At 40.5% G+C, this 22,698-nt stretch overlaps 1 protein-coding gene and 1 long non-coding RNA gene across 2 annotated transcripts; one reads left to right on the forward strand and one right to left on the reverse strand.

The window, feature by feature from the left end:
* Nucleotides 1-11,756: 11,756 nt before the first annotated feature.
* On the forward strand, nucleotides 11,757-13,739 carry LOC121982927. The gene is made up of 2 exons (XR_006112333.1): nucleotides 11,757-11,950; nucleotides 13,521-13,739. It is a non-coding gene; the product is annotated as an uncharacterized LOC121982927 (long non-coding RNA).
* A 330-nt stretch (nucleotides 13,740-14,069) lies between these two features.
* LOC121980683 (polyadenylate-binding protein RBP47-like) lies at nucleotides 14,070-21,434 on the reverse strand. Its single transcript, XM_042532835.1, has 6 exons — nucleotides 21,038-21,434; nucleotides 17,574-18,027; nucleotides 15,038-15,105; nucleotides 14,829-14,959; nucleotides 14,633-14,729; nucleotides 14,070-14,507 (listed from the first exon to the last, which is right to left on the reverse strand). Exons 1-6 carry the CDS (start codon nucleotides 21,353-21,355, stop codon nucleotides 14,343-14,345), a joined length of 1,233 nt encoding a protein of 410 aa, XP_042388769.1. The 5' UTR covers nucleotides 21,356-21,434; the 3' UTR covers nucleotides 14,070-14,342.
* Nucleotides 21,435-22,698: the final 1,264 nt, after the last annotated feature.

The following is a 22,698-nucleotide window of genomic DNA, read 5'->3' on the forward strand; positions in this document are numbered from 1 at the left end:
TTAAGTTATTAATTCCATTAAATATTAATTTTCATAATCGGTTCCCAGTACTAACGTGGCGAGGCACACGGCCTTCTTGGATATGGGAGCAACCACCACCGACTAGACAAAACCTTTTATAGAAAGCTAATATTTAATTTCCTAAAATAACTTTAGGTTAACCGAAAAGAACAATCAAATCACAAGGAAAAGAAAAAAAAACAAAAGAACACAACATCGAAAAACATATTCGAAATTCTATAATCGTAAGCCTCTTGTATTTGGTATTATTTCCATAAATAACTAGTATAATGCGGAAAGAAAAATTACTAGTTATACCTTGTAGAAAAACCTCTTGATCTTCTACTGTATTCCTCTTCTAACCTCGGACGTTGTGTGGGCAACGATCTTCCGAGATGAGAAACCACCAAGCACCTTCTTCTTCTCCTAGCTAGGTTCGGCCAATCACAAAGAAGCTTCACCAAGGACGAAGAACAAAACACCAACCAAGCTCCAAGGGATACAAGCTTTCTCTCCTTCTTCTTCTTCTTCTCCAAGTAGTATCCGGCCACCACAAGAACTCCAAGCAAGAGATAAGTTTCGGCCACCACAAAAGAGGAAGAAAGAAAGAGGATGGCCGGCCACAATAATTTTCTTCAAGGATGAATAATTTCGGCCACCACCAATGCTCCAAGGGATGCTAGAGATGAGACTTGCTTTCTCTCCTTCTTCTCCTTCCTTGATCCGGCCACAAACAAAAGCTCCACCAAGAAGATAGGTTTCGGCCAACAAGAGGAGAAGAGAGAAAGGGAAGGGCCGGCCACCACACCAAGGAAAAGAGGGAGAAAAAATAATAGAGGTTGTACCCATGAAGGCACCCCTACCCCTTCTTTTATATTCCTTGGCTTTGGCAAATAAGGAAATTTATTTATAATAAAATTTCCTTAACTTTCCTTGACAACAATTAATTAAGAAAAAATTAAATAAATTTTCCTAATTAATTGTATGTGGCCGGCCACCTCATGTAGAGCAAATAGGATAATTTTAATCAACAATTAAAACTTCCTTTTTTGTCTTTGGAAATTTTAAAAAATAAAATTTCCTTTTAAAATCCCTTCATGGTTGATAAAAAGAAATTTCTATAATTTTAATTTTCAACATGTGAATAATTTTCAGAGAAAAAATAAAATATCTTTCCAATCTACAAATAAGGAAAGAGATCTAATCTCTTTCTTTTAATCCTTTTTTAGATCTTTTTAAAGAGAGATATTTTAATTTTAATTCTCTGTAATAAATTATATCTTCCACATAATAAAAATTAAAATTAAAATTCTTTTTAATTTAATGGGGCCGGCCACCTAAGCTTGGGTTCAAGCTAGGGCCGGCCACCCATGAACCAAGGCTTGGCCGACCCTAGCTTGAACCACAAGCTAGCTTGGCCGGCCCCTTTCTCATGGGTATGAAGGTGGGTATAGTTGGGTATAGTACTCTATAAATAAGAGGCTACGATAGGGACCGAGAGGAGGAATTGGTTTTGGTCTCCCGATAAAATTAAGCATCCCGTGTTCGCCCCGAACACACAACTTAATTTTATCAATAATAATTCATTCCACTAGAGAACTATTATTGAACTACCGCACCAATCCCAAATTACATTTTTGGGCTCCTTCTTATTATGAGTATGTTAGTCTCCCTGTGTTTAAGATGTCAAATGCCCACTAATTAAGTGAGTTACTGACAACTCATTTAATTAATATCTTAGTCCAAGAGTAGTACCACTCAACCTTATTATCATGTCGGACTAAGTCCACCTGCAGGGTTTAACATGACAATCCTTATGAGCTCCTCTTGAGGACATTATCAAACTAGTATCTCTAGGACACAGTTTCCTTTTATAATCAACAACACACACTATAAGTGATACCATTTCCCAACTTATCGGGCTTATTGATTTATCAAACTAAATCTCACCCATTGATAAATTAAAGAAATAAATATCAAATATATGTGCTTGTTATTATATTAGGATTAAGAGCACACACTTCCATAATAACCGAGGTCTTTGTTTCTTTATAAAGTCAGTATAAAAGAAACGACCTCAAATGGTCCTACTCAATACACTCTGAGTGTACTAGTGTAATTATACAGTCAAGATAAACTGATACCTAATTACACTACGACCTTCCAATGGTTTGTTCCTTTCCATTATGGTCGTGAGCTACTGTTTATAATTTATAAGATACTGATAACATGATCCTCTGTGTGTGACACCACACACCATGTTATCTACAATATAAATTAATTGAACAACTACATTTATCATAAATGTAGACATTTGACCAATGTGATTCTTATTTCTAGATAAATGTTTATACCAAAAGCTAGGCTTTTAGTATACACTCTAACACGTAGGTGTAGGGGGAGTCTTGGGATAGGTTCAAATGCATGATGCATTGTTACGGCGGTTGCCAAGTGTGTAACCTTGGCAACGTAAGTCCATTCGGCAGTGTAAGTCCAAGTGTGTAGCCTTGGCAACGTAAGTCCATTCGGCAGTGTAAGTCCAAGTGTGTAGCCTTGGCAACGTAAGTCCATTTGTTTTAACATGTTTATTTGCTATATGTTTTACCTAACTTAAACGTATTGCCAAACACCAAAAAGGGGGAGATTGTTGGAGCAATCTCAATGGTCCACGGGACCATGTGTTTTGGTGTTTGGGCAAAGGGTTTAAGTTAGGTTCACCCTTATTATTTGATATGTGTATGTGAGTGTGCAGGTATGCAGGATACACATGTGACTCATGTTGATGACTTCGGGTCTAGTGAAGGATGGAGCATCCGAGGGACCGTGGACAAGGCAGCGAGGACAAGGACCGAGGGAAGCGACTTCGAGGCATACGCGAAGGATGACATTGGGGACGAGCCGAGGGCTTGAATGCATCCGAGGGACGAGAGTCAAAAGAAGTAAGCTTGAAGGCAAGATGTCAAGGCTGCAAAGAAGCATCAAGTGAGTCATAAGGGTGAGGGTACGAGTGCATGAGAGATTGTACTCGGAGTAAAATCCTAGTTTTAGGATTTTACTGTAGCAGTACTGTAGCAGTCGACTACATGTTTTAGCAGTCGACTGGTGCAGTCGACTGGGGCAGTCGACTGGCAGCGAACAGAATGTCTCTGTTCGTATGGAATCGAGCCGTTGGGATGTAACGGTCGAATTTCCACTGAGGGCAGTCGACTGCATGTTTTGGCAGTCGACTGGTAGGCGGGGTTTTCCAACCCGTAGCCTATATAACCAAGCCTTGGAAGCTTGGTTGAAGTTGACGAAATAGAGGTGGTTAACCCCTATTAGTAGTCTACTTGTGCCCTAGCTTGTAAGAAGTTCTTGTGAGAGTTGTGGTGAGGTTTCTCCACCCACAAGGAGCTACGTGTGCTAGCCGGAGGTCTTCCGGGGAGTAATCCACCGACGGATAGGGATTGTCCACCTTACGGACACGCCGTGGAGTAGGAGCTTTATCTCCGAACCACGTAAATCGGCGTGTGTTGGTTTGCTTGCTCTTTCTTGTTCTTTGTATTTGTATTTAGCTTTCGTATTTGTGCTTGTATTATTTGTATTCCGCTGCGCAACTAACAAATACGTAGAAAGCGATCGATTTGGGGTCGTCGTCTATCCAACCCCCCTTCAAGCCGGTCGTCCGATTCCCAACAGTCATATGTCATGTCATGACATTATATTTATTTTATTATCATTTGAAATGTCATGATAATGCTTAGGTTAGTTATATGTCATGCCTTATTTAAGTTTCATACTTGATGACATGACATCATGACATTGACACATGTTTCCACTTATGATATTATTTTATGCCATGTCATCATCTCTTGCATTTATGATCAATTAAATTGATTTAAGGATAAAAACACAATTTGATATGGAGATCAAATTGTTGTTTAGAAAATGTATGAGAACTTAGCTTAAGATGACCTAAACTCATATCTCACATCAAAATTGACTTGGATATGTTTGATACACCTTAGATGTGTGTGAGATATTAGGATTATGAGGTAGGATCAAGGTGCATAGTTCTTGTACCTAGATGAGCCTAATTCGAATTTGAGGATCATAGGGAAAACTTGTGTACAAGTCATGTACATTTAGCCCTAAGATTGTGGTCCTAAATTGAATGGTTTAAGATCATTTCAAAATTTATTTGAAAAACCTTGATGAAGCTTTTCTAGTGATAGCATTCATCATTGAGCAAGTTGATACAAAGATGGATTAACTTTGAGCTATTTCAAAGTCTTTCGAACTTTGTATCAAGATTAAAAAATGGGAGTTATTTTCATAGAAAACTATTTTTTCATGATAATATATGTTATGAGAAATGTATCCTCAAAATTTTACAATTTTTGAAATTTTCTGTAATTTTTTAGGGGTTTCTGAATTTCAGGAGAAAAATTTATCGAGAATGTGGACCGATCGGAGAAGATTCTGATTGGTCCAGGGAGGTCTGGATCGGCGATCGATCCAGGATGTGGATCGGTCCGGGACCGATCCGGTGGAGTCTGATCGGTCCGGTGACCGATCGGGGTGCCAAAATGCTGATTTTCGACTGTTGTCTGAAAGTTCAGCTATGGAAGTTGGTGTTTTAGTTTTCTAAAGGGTTGAAACTCTCCAAGACATTGTTGGTGCAATGGTCAAGGGGGAGTTGACTTTTAGGGGGAGTTTTTACTCGTCAAGATTTCTGAGGATGAGTGATATGGGATTATCACTGAGTTGATTGTTGATTTTAGTATCAAGGGGGAAATTAAGGGTTTCAATGAAAGGTATGAGACTTTAATTAGGAAGAAACTCTTGACCTTGATTCACTCCTTTTTGATGTGTGTCAAAAAGGGGGAGAATGTCTAGAGAATGTTCAAGGAAGAACATTGGAGTTTGGGGAGAATGTTCAGAGATTGTTCAAGGAAGAACATTGGAGAACTATTGGAAAACCTAAGTTAGGTTATCGCGGGTTAACCTAACTTGATTATGGTTTTTGTCAAACATCAAAAAGGGGGAGATTGTTGGTGCAACCTTAGGTCAAGGTTGACCTGGGTGACCCGACTCGAGTTGACCTGACTCGAGGTATATTTTGATGTTTGACAAGAATAGAGAAGTTATATTTTGATGTATGACAAGAATAAGAACTTGGGGATTGTGGGTGCAACCTTTGGTCAAGGTTGACCTGGTTGACCCGACTTGAGTTGACCTGATTACGGAAAAGTCCAAGCAGGGAGCTTGGCACGGGAAAAGTCCAAGTATGGAGACTTGGCATGGAAAAGTCCAAGCAGGGAGCTTGGCACGGGAAAAAGTCCAAGTATGGAAGCTTGGCATGGGAGGTCGGAGAGGGTTCGGTAGCTCGTTCTCCGGACTAGGTCAGAGAGGGCTCGGTAGCTCGTTCTCTGGACCGGACGAAGTCAGAGAGGGCTCGGTAGCTCGTTCTCCGGACTAGGTCAGAGAGGGCTCGGTAGCTCGTTCTCTGGACCGGACGTAGAAGTCGGAGAGGGCTCAGTAGCTCTTTCTCTGGACTGGATGGAGTCGGAGAGGGCTCGGTAGCTCGTTCTCCGGACTAGGTCAGAGAGGGCTCGGTAGCTCGTTCTCTGGACTGGATGGAGTCGGAGAGGGCGCGGTAGCTCGTTCTCCGGACTAGGTCAGAGAGGGCTAGGTAGCTTGTTCTCTGGACCGGACGAAGTCGGAGAGGGCTCGGTAGCTCGTTCTCCGGACTAGGTCAGAGAGGGCTCGGTAGCTCGTTCTCTAGACTAGGAAGACGTTAGGGTTTAGGGCTGGGAAGCTCTAAAACCAACATAGGCATTGGATCGGTCTGTTGACCGATCCAGTGATACTTTGGCTGTCTGGATCGGTCTGTCGACTGATCCAGTGATACTTTTGTTATCTGATCGGTCTCGTGACCGATCAGTAACCACACAGTAGCTCTCTGTGGGTTATCTGATCGGTCTGGTGACCGATCAGTAAGAAGAGAACAATAGGGGGATCGGTCTGTGGACCGATCCACCTATGGCCTGATCGGTCCACAGACCGATCAGGGCTCGGCAACCCCTCACTGTGAAGAGTTGGGATCGGTCTGGGGACCGATCAGGGATTTCCTGGACCGATCAGGGTGGAGCCTGATCGGTCCAGGCCTAGCCGTTGAGTCACAACGGCTAGATTTCTGTGTCTCTGTCTTCTTCCTCTTCGCAGGTTCATATAAATCAAGAGGTGGAGGCGGGCCTGAAGAGATGCTGGTTGAACTTCTTCTTGCTCCTGTGATCTGAGCTTTGCTGAGCTCTCCATTGCTGAAGCTTCGTGTGAGCTTCCCTCGGCTGGGTTTCCAACTAAACAGTTGCTGCTGTGGTTGGCATCCGTGAAGTTGCTGCTTCATCAACAGTCGACGAGAAGGCAAGCAAACTAGTGGTTTTACATTCATATTGTTCTTGGCTTCTTGTTGTATTTCTTGTACTCTGATCTTGCTGTTGCAAGAGAGATTGTGGCGAAGTTTCTCCACCCAAAAGGAGTTTTTATTAGCCGGTTTTCCGGGGTCTCATCCACAGACGGATTGATAGGATTCGTCCACCTTACGGACACGCCGAGGAGTAGGAGTATCATGTCCGAACCTCGTTATATCGTCGCGTTTGAGGTTTGATATTCTCCCGTTTCGTTTCTATCTTTTATTTCCGCTGCGCTAACTCAAATTGTAGGAAGAAACGAGAATTTGGGGTCGGCTATTCACACCCCCCTCTCTAGCCGCATCCGAAGATCCTAACAATAGCAACAACGGATGAAGCAGAACTACAACCGGAGGGTGATCCCGAGATCCTTCCAGGTCATCGATCTCGTGTGAAAGAAGGTGAAGTCGATCAACGACGTCACCAAGCTCGAAGCCCCATGGGCGGGATCTTTCAAGGTCATGCAAAAGCTTCGCTCAGGCGCCTACAACTTAGAGGATGAAGGGGGGGAGGCAGCTCGAGCGGCCGTGGAGCGTGAATCATCTCCAACCCTACAGGGCCGGATGAGAGTTGCGCGAGTGAATACATGTATTTTTGTATGTTTTCTGAACGTAGGGCAAATATGAATAAAAGCGAAGAATGCCACTCTTGAGATGCGTCTTCATCAACGGTTGAGTGACGACCTTAAACCCTAGTCTTCCCCAACGGTCGAGCGGCGACCTTAAACCCTCGTCTTTCCCAACGGTTGAGCGACGACCTTAAACCCTCGTCTTCCCCAACGATCGAATGGTGACCTTAAACCTTGGTCTACATCAACGATCGAGCGGCGACCTTAAACCCTATTTTACATCAACGGTCGAGCGGTGACCTTAAACTCTAGTCTTCCCCAACGGTCGAGCAGCGACCTTAAACCCTCGTCTTCCCCAATGCTCGAGCGGCGACCTTAAACCCTCGTCTTCCCTAACGGTCGAGCGACGACCTTAAACCCTCGTCTCCAACGGTCGAGCAGCGACCTTAAACCCTAATCTACATCAACAGTCGAGTGGCGACCTTAAACCCTGGTCTACATCAATGGTCGAGCGGCAACCTTAAACCCTGGTCTATATCAACGGTTGAGCGACGACCTTAAACCCTGGTCTACATCAACGGTCGAGCGGCGACCTTAAACCCAAATCTTGCTTAGTCTTCATCAATGGTCGAGCGACGACCTTAAACCCAAGTCTTCACCTATTATTCATCAACGGTCGAGCGGCAACCTTAAACCCAAGTCTTCACCTATTCTTCATCAACGGTCGAGCGACGACCTTAAACCCTATTCTTTGCCTAGTCTACATCAACGCCCGAGCGGTGACCTTAAAATCTAGTCTTCACCAATGGTCGAACGAAGACCTTAAACCCTCATCTCGGTAAGTGGTCAAGCGACGATTTTATAACTCAAGAATGATGAACGGTTGACCATGAAATACGGTGACCGTTCGGAACCATTCTTCAAAGTACTTCGTGACCAAGCGGAAGGTTGCAAAGTTTTCAAGGTCGACTAAGTTTTCAAGACCGCTCGGGAGGCCTACAGCTCATCCTTCGTGGTGGCCAGCTCATTACTTTTTGCGGAGAGTTGGCCTCGAAGGTCAGTTTCTTCAGCCGACCAGCTCTTCCGTTCGGCAACTAGGAAGTCTTCGGCTTCTTTGAGTTTCTTAGCGATGGCCCGGACCTCTTTATTCTTCAAGTCCAGGTCTTCAATGGCTCGGAGTTTCCTCGCATTGGCCGATTCGATCTTGGCGTTAAAAGTGGTGACCTACTTATTAAGTTGAGCCAACAGAGTGGCCTACTCTGTGCTTTTTCCCCGCTCGGCCTTGAATAGCGTGGTGCTCTTCGCCAGATCGGCTTTCAGCTTCGCCACCTCAGCATTTGTCTGCTCTTGAGAGGCGGAGGATTGGCCGCTCGACGCCTTCAACTTCCTAACTTCCTCCTCCAAAAAGGTGAACCTCTGGCACATGACCAGACTCTCTACCCAATACTATGAATAACTAGGAAAACGTAAGTGTCGAGCGGAGATAAATTACGAAAAATAGAAATACAACACTTACCCCAGTCGGCATCTAAGTATGGTTGTCTACGAGCGCCCCCGGAGACATCATCGTTGCACGGGCTCAAGCGTTAGCCAAGATCTGTGCAAGCGGCCCCTGGATAATATTTAGTGCTCGGGGGCTCAGGATTCAGCGCTAGTCGACTCGCGCCATTCTTCAGTCGGCAGATGGAGAACCGTCCTTATATGGCGCTGGCCGCTCGGGGATGACTGGGTCGATGTCACTCATCCGGACAGTCGATATGAGGACGTCGGACGGATGCTTGATTTCTTGACCTTCGATGGTGGGGGCATGAAAGCCACTGGCGGCGCGCAGACAGTCCCTTGCGGTAGACCGGATAATGATGGCATCCGATCAGACGACGTGGGGGTCGTAGTCTCTTGAACTGGTGCGGGGGTCGGCGTTTCAACCCGTTTGGCGGATCGCACCACCGAGGATGTGGAGGGTGATGAAGGCTCCGCCCGACGCCTCTTACGCCTAATCAGCGGCTCCCCTGAGGAGGTCGTGCCAGACACCCCCTCAACTTAAACGACCGAATGTCGTTCGGAGGGGAGTGGTGATCCGCCAGTCACTCCACCACTCACCAAGACTAGAGCCGCTTCGCTCTCGTCTTGTGGGTCTTCCTGAGAGCCGACCGACTACAGACCGTGGCTCTCTAACTCCTCCACAATCATCTGCAAGTTTAGCCTTGCCGGCCAGACACGCACGTAACATAACTTCGGCTGCAAAAGAGGAAGAAAAATCAGTTAGAATCAAAAGGAGTGAAGAAGTTGCATACCTAGGTTGGACAGAAGCCGAGTGCGGATCAGACTCAATCCGAAAATATAGAGGACACCCTCCAATAACAACTTGTGGATGTCATACTTCTGACCGACCAACATTGAAACTGCGTTGAGGTAGTCCGATCGACTCTTGTACTGTTTCAAGGGAGGTTGACTCGCCACTTCAAGCTGCCAGTAGGTTGGGAAGTCTGGCTGCTCGGGAAGGCGTATAAAAAAGAAGTATTCCCTCCAATGCTTGTTGGAGGTCAACATTTTGTCAAAGAAAACTAAGCTCACTCGGGCTTGGAAAAGAAAAGTCCCCAGCTCGGACAATTTCGAATAATAAAAATAGTGAAAATTCTGAGAAGTGAGAGGAATGTTGTGCAGGTAGAACAGAATAACTACCCCGCACAATAGCCGAAAGGATTTTGACACTAATTGATGAAGGGAGATGTAAAAGTATTTACAAACGGCGGGAAAGAAGGGATGAATAGAAAACCGCAGACCGACGGTAAACTAATCCCTAAAGAAGGTAAGACAACTGGGCGGTGGAGAGTTTGGCCGATCGGAAGGAGAAGGAAGAACAATTTTGTATCCAGAAGGAAACTCAAACGCGTCGGTCAGACTCTCAGCATCGTCGGCGTCAAACCTGGACTCAATAGAGGTGCACTAAAGTCAGGGACGCCGACAGGCGGCTGTGAGGAACACAAAGGCAATGAAAGGATGCGAGGGGAAGGAAGTCTACTGGAATATCGCCGGAACACAGACAAAGAAACACTGAAAAACTCGAAGACGGGTGCGATTGGAAGGAAGCTTACTGGTAAAAGGTCGCCGGAGGAGCAAGAGAGGAGAAACGTCACCGGAGCACAGACTGAGTTATCGCCGAAGAGCTCGGAGACAAAGATACGCAGGAGGAGGAAGCAACGCGCATGAGCTTATAATCCTCGGGGCCGGCCGACCTGAGCCATCCGATCTAGGTCGCGGAAACCCAGGCAGGGATCGGGCCGTTGAATTTGAAGCGTCAAACGTCACATCGCCAGCAGATATCCGCCTGTCACGTCAAGCGTGCGGTGGCAGCGGGCGGGACATGTGGCGCCTCGCCACGGGCCGACATTAATGAAGGCAATTAAGGAGGCATGGGATCGCACTCAGCCATTATGAGTCGGGATTTGCACGATCTCCCATAAATATGGCTGACGTAAGCCCGGATCGCGCTCACCCAAAGAAGCCCAAGAAAATATTTCCAAGTATGGATGTTCATTGTGTTGATCAGCTTAAGGGAGTAGACCTATGGTCGAACAACAGTGTTCAACAGGCCGGTCGGCGGAGAATAGTCACATAGCCGACCGTTGGGCCACGTTAGTCCGATCAGAAACCAAGGAGTGTCGAAGTCGATCGGGTGGAAAACTTCCCAGATAATTTTGTCCAGTTAATCAGACTTGCAACCTCTTTCGACTAGACTTGAGGAGGAGGCATGTGATGCAGTGATGAGAGACCCCACCCCGCGGAGGATAGTGGTCACAGTAGAGGTCAAAATCAAGGCGGTCAACGCGCAAATAGCATCGGCCGGTCCAGCGAGCATGCCCGACAGGGGGAGAAGGTCCCAGTCCAATCCCACCTTCGATACGGGGAGGTGTCAAATGACAGATGCTCAATGAAGTATTGAACACCGAACGGAGGAGGAGATGGTGTGCTGAAGCCGAGCAGAGCGACTACCCTGCTCGCCTAGACCGTAGGACTCGACAAACAGAGTGAAATTTTGACCGAGCGGACGAGATACAAATAGTATATTTTTATTAGAATCAACGAAAAATATCCAATTTACTACCTCAAAATTTATTGAAATAATCACTGGTATAGTTACCAGTTATGTCAACTAGTAGGTATAATTCAATTATGAATTGTAACAATTACCAATAAATACTTCCACTCTAATGACACTAATAAATTATATTATAATAGTGATAATTCATAGCTACTATAATATAAATATTTTATTTTATTTTTATCAAAACTAGTCAATATTATATTATAACAGTATCTCAACTCTAACTAATAATTGTGTAACAATTATAATTCATACCTCTTGTAACATGAAGATTTCATGTTTTATCAACAATGAAAAATATTGGTCTATATGTATTATCCTAATATAGGAAATTTATTTCTAATTAATACTAATGAGTAAATTATAGTTATTAGTTGCAGTTGTTATAATTGTGTAATTATAATGACATCGATATTGATTTGACTTAATATATGTCACATCTCGATAAAAGATATATAATGGTGTAAAAACTAAAATTAATTTCGGAAAGTAAAACGTGAAGGCATATCATTTAATTTTATTTTTTGCCTTTTGTTTTGTACCTATAAAATTTCTCATGTATATATTAATTTAAATGAATAAACAAAAAAATAAATAAATATGAGAAAGCAAAAAGGGTAACGACACTTTCAGGCTCCCGCTCTTCCTCGAGCCTCCACGGCGATCTCCGCCGCCCCTTTCGCCGGCCTACTTCGGCGGCGCTTAAGCTTGCACGCCTCACTCAGATTGTCGGGGTCACTCTATTTTTCTGAGCCTCGTCTCTCTCTAGCCGCCACCGGCTGCAGATCTGGCCGCGCCGCTCCGATGCTTCCGTTTCTCCCTTGGGTAAACCACATTTCCCCTTTGTTGGATCTGGGATTCGAAGATGTGTAAAATAATTTTTGGAAAAGATTTTTTGCGACGTTTTCTCTCTTCTTCGGCCTCTGCTATTCTTTGTTAGTCTCGCACTCTCTCTCTCTCTCTCTCTCTCTCTCTCTCTCTCTCTCTCGGGTCCCGCCGATCTTCCACCTAAAACCCTAATCCTCCGCCCTAAATCGGTTGCGGCTTCCGAGTTCTGCCCGAAGCACCAGCTGGTCTCCCAGAGGATGCTTCCACTCTCCCGGCCTCCCAAGCACACGGGACTTCCATTAATCGCGGATTTCATTTACACCAGCCTCAAGAACTTAGTTTATTCGCCATCGAGATTCGTTATAGTAGTTGCTTCTTTCTATCTATCTATCTATCTAAAAAGGTGTTTGATGATCCTAAAGACCTCACCTTGGGCATTCAAGATCATGTATGAATTGGAGAAGACATTCTAAACACTCACTGAGGGTTATTTAGATCCCAATTGACTAAAAGTGTTTGATGATTTTCAATTGTCAACGCAGTCAATTGAAAACTGAGTGTTGGGTGAACACAAAGCAACTTGATGTGACCCCAATTACTATATTTTGATACTTCTATCTATTCAATCCTCAGTCAACTTGGTGCGACCTCAACTGACTATATTTCCTCAAACACTTTTTCACAAAAATGCTTCATGTTTAGAACATTGTCTATTTTTCATAATTGGTCTTGGATGTCCAATGTAAAGAGCAACTACTTTATGAACAAAAGTGTTTGATGGCTAATGTGTTTAACCTCGTTCAAATTGTTGTAGGACGTAAAGAGGCAAATTTTGTGCTGCAAAAAAAGTAATTCAGTAGACAAACATCCTAATTAGCCATCAAAGAGGAATAATTATGGCATTTTAAATACTGAAAATCTGTATTACATAGAGTTATTCAGACTCATGCCACATGATCATGGGCATAAAGTTTCCATTCGAGTTATGCAAATTTTTTACTTTGGTAAATTGAAGGGTCCAGACTTTGCATATGTTTGTTGTCGCGAGTATCGGGTCAGTTTATTGGTGGGGTGGCAAGGTAGAAATAGTTGGATATTGCATCATCTCTCACCTATTAACCTTGTTGTTAATGTTTAATGTACTACTTCCATGGATAGTTGTTACATTCATCCACTCATCTTGAGTTTTTTGAGCTAAGAAAGCTAGTACTACTTTCAAAGAACCTTTTTGGATCTATGGTTGTTATCTTGAACATGTAAGCTAGTACTACCTTCAAATTTGAATTTTACGAGCTAATATTGTGAAAGTACATTTCTAGTTTGAGTCTAGATCTGAAAATTTGTTGTTTTAACTTCCTTGCAACCTCTAAATACTAAAGATATCCAGTGTTGAGCAAACAGATTTGGAGGAATTATTGATAATAATGACTCGAGAATCTCTTCTTGGTTCCTTGACGGAACACATCAAGTCAATTTATGAGTTTGAGTCCCCATCTTGAACATTCTAACCCTGTTTACATTCTCAACCCTTGATTGTATCGTTAAACTAATCCTAAGATTGTTGTAGGATTCCTGAAGCCATTGCATCACCTATCACTGGTGGTCATACCAAGTGCCTTGAGTGGAATAGGGACAGCACTAGGGAGAACTTAGAAGTGATGCGAACCCGATTATGAGACGGTATGAAATAGCTTGGGTGCGACGAAGAGTAACTTTCCTTACATGTTCTCTTGCCACTCTTTAATTTATTGATTCAAATATTTGGTTGCTTCTGCATTTGGCTATTCGTTTGATGTTTGATCCAAAATTCTAATCCACTGAACCAGCTAGGCTTTCATCTCTCGAGCTACCCAAATTGGGCCAATTGGTTCGGTTCAGGAAGCACCAAAAATCGAAAGTTCTGAAACTTCCTGGTGTTTTATATCATTTAAATCCTAAATTCTGAATAAAATAAAACATAAATAGCTTAAAATACTCTACCAAGAAAAAAAAAACATAAACAATTTCTGCAAATATTCAATACCAGAAGCATTAACAGAAAAAACTTGTGTTCTCTAATCTATTAGCAATCAATTGGTCCATTGCATGCAATGATGAAGTAATTATGGGCTCCATGTATAAAATATTTGGTAATTACTTTGATTCAGGAACAATGTTTCCTTAAACTAGCAAACTATCTATTAATCTATTGGCATACACTTCCACACAAACAGATGTCTAATTTAGTTATGACCAGTGACAAAATCTTTGCGAGAATCTTCAGTTCAAACTCTTTTTAAGTGCATAAGTTTACACGACACACAATAGGGTTCTTCTGACTAACTCACCAATTACTGATCACAGCTACAACTGTGCTTTGCCTTTGAAGAATCAGCAAGAAGTATTCTTCTCAGTTCACTTGCTGTTGGTTTCCATAAAATGCATAAGCGCCATACGGCACAGCATACATGGAGGGGTAATGAGCAGGTATGCTATATCCATCGTACGTCTGCCCCCCATACGTCTGCCCCCCGTAGTAGGCTCCACTCCACCTCCTGCCTCGTTCAACTCTCGACTGTAAAAGTAACAGAGAAGGAATCAAGAGATTAGATTGTTTGGGCTTGAAATAACTACACATTTGGATGGAAAAATGACGGTATTATTAACTACTTGATTTAGAGTGTGGAGTCAAAAGGTTACCTGTTTATTAGCAGGGTTGCGACCCCATGATAGACGAACTGTTTGCTTGCCGATAGTTGTACCATTTAAATGTTGCATTGCTTCTTCAGCATTGTTTCTGCACGGATTCGAGAAAGTGAACTCAGATAATAACAACGTATGTTGAGCTTCTTGCTCTTATGTTTGCAATGCTCAGAACTAAATCAGTGATACGCACCTGTGGACAAAAAGAACAAAACCACATTGTTTTCCCAGAGGAATTTTAACAGAGGCGATTTCGCCATACTGAGAAAAAGCTTCTTTCAAATCATCTTCACTGACATCTGGATCCAGCCCTCCAACAAATACCTTCACCAAGACAACAAAATGTAAAATCAAAATGCAAAAACAATGCACATATGTGTTGTGTAGTGAAAATCTTCTTACTGTTGTATTCGCTGAATCTACATCGGATTGGGACCCAGCTGAAGATACACCATTTGGTCCAAAACCACCTAAAGCATCCAGGACTTGAGATTAAGATGGCTTTCACTTAAAAAATAATTAGGATGAAATATGAAACTAGAATCTGAAGGGGTTACTTGCAAAGTGAGCCCTTGTACAGAAAAAAAAATGTAAAATAAATGAGTGAAGATAAGATTTAGTCTATTGATCTATAAATAAGTATTGAAGCTACAGAAGGAACTGTTGATACAGTCCCAGATGACTGAGTTAGGATGAGTCAGTAATACACTCAACAGACACCTAGGTATGGACTCGGTGTCAATATTTTTTTTTTCCTAAAACACAAGCGATCGTTTCGATCTAATTTCTGTTAAACATAAACAAACAATAACCTCAAGTCATTTAAAAAGGTTGCAATCTACAAGCATTTAGAATGGATGGAGACTTTTCCTTGTTCTTCATATAACCTTTTTCCATTGTTTTTTCCCTCTAGGATCACAAGCAAACAACAAATGATTAAACCAACTCAGCCATGATCACTTGTCTGAATGGATTTAATGAATCACTTTCATGCATTCTCTGATGTGGATTTAACAGCAAATAGAAAGGTAATCATTTCCAGACAATTTAATCAAATGGATGGTTTGATAACAAATTCGTAATATTAATGATGCAAGAATAATTAGGAGGTTTTTTAGTAGATCCTTGTAAGATTTTATTCTGATTAGTAATAGCACACTAGGTTAACATAGATTTTGCTTTGGGTGATCAGATTAGGTCATTCATTACAATGTTTTTAATATAAAAGGTCATTGTTAGGGCCTTGAAGAAAATCCCAATAGGTTTCGTGATATAACACGGAAAAACAAAAGGACAAAGAAAATAAACTTTTTAAAATTGAAAATGATTAGACAAGAGGAATTGAGGTTTCTTATCTATACACCTCATAACCTAATTTCAAAAAACTAGCTAATAAATTACTTATTCCCTAAAATTACTTATTCCCCTAAAGTAAGACTTCAATAAACTGAAGATGATTAAACAAGAGAGATTGGAATCAACCTATTCCTTAAAATGTCTCAATCCCCTAGAACAAGATTGAAATGTACCTAGTATATTATGACTGATCAAAATAAAAACTTAAAATATCTATAAAAGTAAAACTTCTATAATTAATCGTATGTCTCACAAGAGGAAATAATTATGGAACAAACCTAAATCATAAACAACTAAAAAATATCTTTGAAGGCACCAAGAATGAACTAAACTTGGCAATACAAATTTATTCCTAAATTTTGGTAATAAATAACATACTTCCTAAGACCTTGGCAATAACATAATCTATTCCCTATTTAATTTATTCTCCTACATCAAGATCTAAATTTACTAATTTATTACAAATAATCAAAACTAAATAGTAAAAATTCTGAAAAACTTAAATTTTAAAGCATTCCAATTGTTCTTGCCTCTGGGATGTTGATTAAGAAATTAATACAGAGATGAGCATCTAATAATGCATAGAATGACTGAAAATTTATCATGATAGTATGGACATATATTCAAAAAAGACCATGGATTTTAAGACAGGTTTTGTCAATTAATATAACAAAAAAATTTAATTGATTGAAATATTATTAGTGATACGGACTTATAGTTCAACGGAAATGTAGGATTCATATAGCCAACTCCTAATAGTTGGGGCTTGATGATGACGATGGAATTTTACAATTTACATATCTGAAAGTGGTTATTTGCTTACAGATTGTGAGATAAGAAGATTAAAATGGCTGCAGACATTTATTTATCTTGTATCATACTTCTGTGACTGAATTAGAAAATTTACCCACAACTAGGAATTCGTTTAACCTTGAAATGTTCTACACCACTGAATAACATGTCAAATTCATTTAAGATCATGTTTTAGGTGTCTGTATGCATTCAGTTCAGCAGAAGCATAGGTTGTTTGAGAGGTTGTTACATTATGCTGATTACAGAACTCGCAGGTATATGGATCAAATCCTCACTAAGCCATTTGGCAGTAACATCATCTATCACACTATGGCATAAGGGATGAAGCCGTGAAGAGAAATGCTGTCTCTTCCATCCATTTGATGTTTCCTATTTACCTTTCCAGAAACTGGCTTGCGGTCTCTTACTATAATATTTTGAGAACTACCAGTTAAATCACTTTGTAACACAGAATTCAGAAAGCTGAAACATTTGATCTACAAGTGTAGCAAATAAATAAATCATACAAATTGAATTCAGTAGTAATTAAGAAAAAAGAAATAGTAACATTTTGGTAGAGCATAGTCCATAACTACTAAGCATGTGATTGAAGACCTCACATGCAGTACACAAAAATACATAGCAGGTATATATGATTCAGCGTCTAACTACATTACTTAATGCTTAGAAAAGTAATTCAACAACAAACTAAGATCTAAAGTTCTGAACTATGTTTATTGAAGGAAAAAAGGAAACCTCAAATGAAGAATATTAGTTCAGTCACACATACCAGAAGATTTTCTAGGAGTAGCAAGGCCAACACGCATAGGTCTAGTTGAACAATAAACACCATTCATCTCAGTAATGGCAAGCTTTTTTTCATTCTCATCCCCAAATCTAACAAACCCATAACCTTTTGAACGCCCAGTATTTGCATCAATAACTACTTTTGCGCCTTTTACTGAGGAGTATTTTATAGAAAATGTTTCATACAGAAGTGTATCTGTAACATCAGAAGCTAAATCGCCTACAAAAATAGAGTGATCAGAAGCAAGATCTGAGCGCTTGTCACCCATGCTAAATGATGCCCAATTTAGCCGGAATGGCTGGTCTGTGTTTGGCATAAGATGACTGCTGAAATTCTGAAGAATATTTTCAGCAGTTGCATGTGAAAGAAACTCCACAAACCCGTAACCCTCTGATTGTCCAGTCTGCTTATTGCGAATAACTTTTATGGAGACAACCTGCACGACGTGTAACAACACAAAATGACTGAGTATAATCTGATTCACTATACATGCGGCATTAAGAAAAGATTCATTTTTGTTTAAATTTGGGTAGGTACATGTGTAACAACACAAAATAACACGAATATACTCTGATTCCCTATACATGTGAGTGTAAGAAGAAACAAAGATTGGAATAATGTATCTTCTTGTACTAGGGGAATAATAAGAAATTTCCATTTTCATTTAAATTTGGCCTGGCAATCCCTTGACAATTAACTAATGTCCACTCTACCAGAACTTGTCTGTTTACACAATCAGCAGCAAGAGGAGCTTAAGAAAATTGGGTATATTGAGATTCTAGATAACTATCATCAGTTCCCATATAGACCAGCTAATACAGATTAGGAAAGGCTGTACACCAACCTTGATTTAAATAAGATTAAATTCTTATTTCATGCAAGCTATTCAAAAAGGAAAAAAAAACACTTTTCCTAATTCCATTTGAGTGGACACCATCGACGGTGAGCCTTGACGCAACGGTAAAGTTGTTACTTTATCACCAAAAGGTCACAGGTTCGAATCCTGGAAACAACCTCTTGCAAAAAGTAGGATAAGACTGCGTTACAATGGATCCTTCCCCACGACCCTGCATAGCAGGAGTTTCGTGTACCGGGCTATCCTTATTTGAGTGGACACCAAGATTTAAAATTAGTTTTGCTGCAAATTTTGATCATACTAAAGAAATTACAGAATCCACTCAATTTGTGCTAATTAGCAACATATCATGCACACTAATTTTGTATTAGACTGCATTCATGTTATGTAAAACTCACTTCTTATCTAAAAGAAAAGAATAACACTCAAGTTAAGAGGCAATTCGCCAAGTTTCAACCATTATTACCTTGTGGTATTTGTTGAAAAGGTTCCTGGCAATAGAATTTATTAACAAAACACAGATTGGGATTGAAAGTTAAATCATGCATAACTGAGTGGAAAACACTTACTGTGTTGTTTATATAAGATGGGAATATGATGAACGTACATAAGAAAAACAGATTTGTTAGCTTCAAAAACAGGCAAACTTGAAAAGACGGTTCTCTATCAAGGCACATATATTCCTTTACAGAAACCATGTTAAAAGAAGAATAGCATTTAAAAATTCTAGCCATTAGGTACAAAAGATAGGGACATAAGCAGTATCAATTTTCCAAAAAAAACCTCTTTCTCCTGAGTCCTGAATATGATTTCCAGACTTTAATCTTAGTACAATACATACCCTCAACCTGATTTAAACTACACAGCAAAATTAGAGGCAAAATGAGGACAATGCTATTGATAACAGTAGTTAACCCAGCAAGGATGAAACAAATAAATGATACGTTACCACTGCAATCATTATACAATAAGGCACTTTTGAAGAAAGTTGTTGGGACGAATGGGTAGTATCAAAGTCAAACTGTGGGAGACACAACTCAAGGAAGGCAAACAATTGAGAGGTTAGTAATTAACTGAAGCTGTCATAACCGTGCAGCCACTTATATGTTTGGAATCCATCTAGCAGTTAGCTTATCTTATCTGGTTTGGGCATGTGTTCAACTAGCATTACGTGGGTAACATTTGAATGCGGGGAGCAATCACCCTAAAGCATGCTTTTCATTCTGAAGATCCTATCGCAGTATGAATACTGAATCTTGGACTTGCAACTTGACTGTGAAAAACATAGTGGGATAGTTACTTTGACTAGGACCAAGGAAAAAGGCAAAGGAGAGGGTTCTGTCGTCACAAGAAGGAAACTCATGACTTCCATGTCTTACACCAGTGCCATTTGAGTAAAACAAGTAAGTTTGCTGCCAATGTCATATGTGATGAAAGGGAACCAAAGAGATGAGCACTTTAGATAGTTGTCCAGTGAAAGACTATAACTTATGAGAGGTATATCCGATCCAATTGAGTTAGATAACAAGATTCAAAATCTGAGAGAGTAGTGCCAACAAGCAGGCAAAGGCATACAACTGCACAATCAAGATTACATTGGAACTCTTCATAAAAAAAAAAAGATTACATTGGAACTCAAACAACAAGCGAATGAACCATTCAATTTAAGGGAGCAAAATCAGGTGAGAAACCATTCTTTCTATTGTCTCAACAACAGATGTGGCAAATTGATGAGCTGGTGATGTTTTCTTCCTGTTATTACAAAGGATCTCCCATCTAGTCAAGGTAATAAAACACACACGAGACCAAGAATAAATTCTCAAAGAAAGCAAGTCCTGTTGACAGTTCAGCTTATCCACTTTATTTGATAGTCATCATTGAATATGTAGAAGCTAATTAAGAAGTACTATTTTAAAATAAACCCACAATATTCTCACAATTATCACAGATGACAAAGCTCTAAAGTTGAAATTCTTAAATGTATAGCCAAAAAATATATATTTCACTATTCTTCTTATTGTTGCCTTCCAATCCCCTAATTACTGAATGTGCTGCATTGCAAAAAGAACTAGCAGGAACATTACCAATTGTAACATGTTTATGTTCAGTTTATCTTCTAGGTTCAACCTTAATCAGCTACCACTAGCTAAATTTGTTAGAGATGAATTCAGAGCACGGAATCCTACATCAATGGGCATTATGTTTTCAGGAATTAATATGACATATATGAAATTACATCAGATCCAATCCAAGGAAAGTAATGCAAAGGGCTATGATATCTGAATCTCAAAATTTACCTAATTGATATTTCTTGTTATCAAATCTAGCGATTGTTTGCTTAAAATTTAAGAGTTCTATAAAACTTGTAACAGAAATTACGAAACTGTCCAAATTCCATGCAAAAGCACTTATATTATTTTTCCTATACACCTGATGCATGGAAAGTAAGAATACCTTAACCAACTCTCGTAGGGGAATCGAACGGATCAGGAAGATCCAATCCGTCATAAACACATCCATTATTAATAAGTGACCTTTTCATCAAAAGAGAAGAACGACGCCATTAGAGGACGAAAGGATAAATCCTAACCTCGCCGGTGTGGCCGAAGCAGCTGTGGAGGTAGTTCTCGTCCATCCAGTACTGGAGGTCCCCCACCCAGATCGTCCGTTTCTCGTCATCCGCCACAGCTTCCCCACCTTGTTGGTAGCGGTTCGATTTCGAAGGAGGGAGAGGAGGAGTCGGGGTCTGGTGGTAGGGCACAAAAGCCTGGCCGTAAGGGGGCGGAGGAGGCGGCGCCATCATGGGATGCTGCATGACCATCGCCGGCGCCGGGTATCGAACCGGAGTCCAAGCCTGTGGAGGAGGTGTCGGTGTCCACCGTGGATCTACGCCACCTGCCGATTGCATCTTCGCCGCCGTTGCGCTAAGGTCGGCGAGCGAAGCTGAGCCGCAATGAGAGGGAGATTAAGCAAAGAGATCTCCCGGAAGGTGATGAGAAGGGCTTAAATAGGGAGGCGGCTCTGAGGCGAGGTATGATAATGGCCGTCCGATCAGAAGATATACATCACCAATGCCGTTGATTGTCGCACGTGACCCGGTCGGCGTTCAAGGGCCGCGGTTTTTGACCAGATCCGCGTCCGTAACGGACTGCAATAAATTGAGATAACAAACGTACCGGTTTAATATGTGGCGACAGCGCCAGCGGCTCGTTTTAATTATATAACGTGGTTGCCGGTTTAATTAGGTATTACCTCGAGCTCAAGCGTAACTCGAGTTTGAACTTGTCTTTGTAACGATTAATGATTATAAAATTTTGTACTTAATACAGATTAAAAAATAAAAAATTATATTTATTTTAAAAACAAATAGAGGTTTATAAGGACTATATTTTATTTTATTTGTATAAATTAATGATTTTAACTTTTAAATAACACTTTTAACTAAATTATGCGCAATTAAAAATTGACCATGTAAAAAATGAGTAATCGCTTAAATTTATTTAAATATTGAGATTAGAATCTTTCTTGTGCATTTCCTTTTTTACCTTCTTATTCTGTTTTTAAATTTGAAAACAATATTTTTTTTCTATTTTAAATGGTCATTAAAATGTTTAAGTACAATATATAAGTTTCTTAAAAAAACAAGATATATATGTTTTAAGATTGAGATTTTTTTTTCTTTAATTCGATCATTGTAATATTGAACTTGCTTCAAATATAATCAAATATTTTATTCCTTTTTAAAATCCACCTATTAATATTAAAAATAATTAATAAAACTCAATAATAATAATAATAATAATTTAACATATATTTTAATAATTTAAACTTGCTAATTAAAAATATTAAATAATAAATAAATTGCGACCCTCAAATCCAAGCTCGAGTTGGAGTTGCCCATTACTCTTTCGAGATTGAGATGAGCCCAACCGCATGCTTCCGGCTCGATCTCGGCACCTCTAATTTGGATGGCCTGCTATTGTTCTAGTTGGGCTTTCTCAATTAGGCCCATTATAAGCCCATTGGTTGATCTAAGAAGCTACCTTCTCTCTTCTACTAAAACGTTAGGCACTACCAATGAAGAATTCTTAGTTGAGCTCTCTTATTCAAAGTTTAGGCTTTCTCCTACTCATTCAACACCCTGTTTTAGCTGTTAAATTGTTTCGCCAAACGACTTGATGTAAAATAATTCGCGTCAAAATTATGTTAAAATCGAAGAAGATGATAATTGCTCTATAAGTCATTGAGCCA

Source organism: Zingiber officinale, chromosome 5A, assembly GCF_018446385.1.
Source record: "Zingiber officinale cultivar Zhangliang chromosome 5A, Zo_v1.1, whole genome shotgun sequence".
NCBI lineage: Eukaryota > Viridiplantae > Streptophyta > Magnoliopsida > Zingiberales > Zingiberaceae > Zingiber > Zingiber officinale.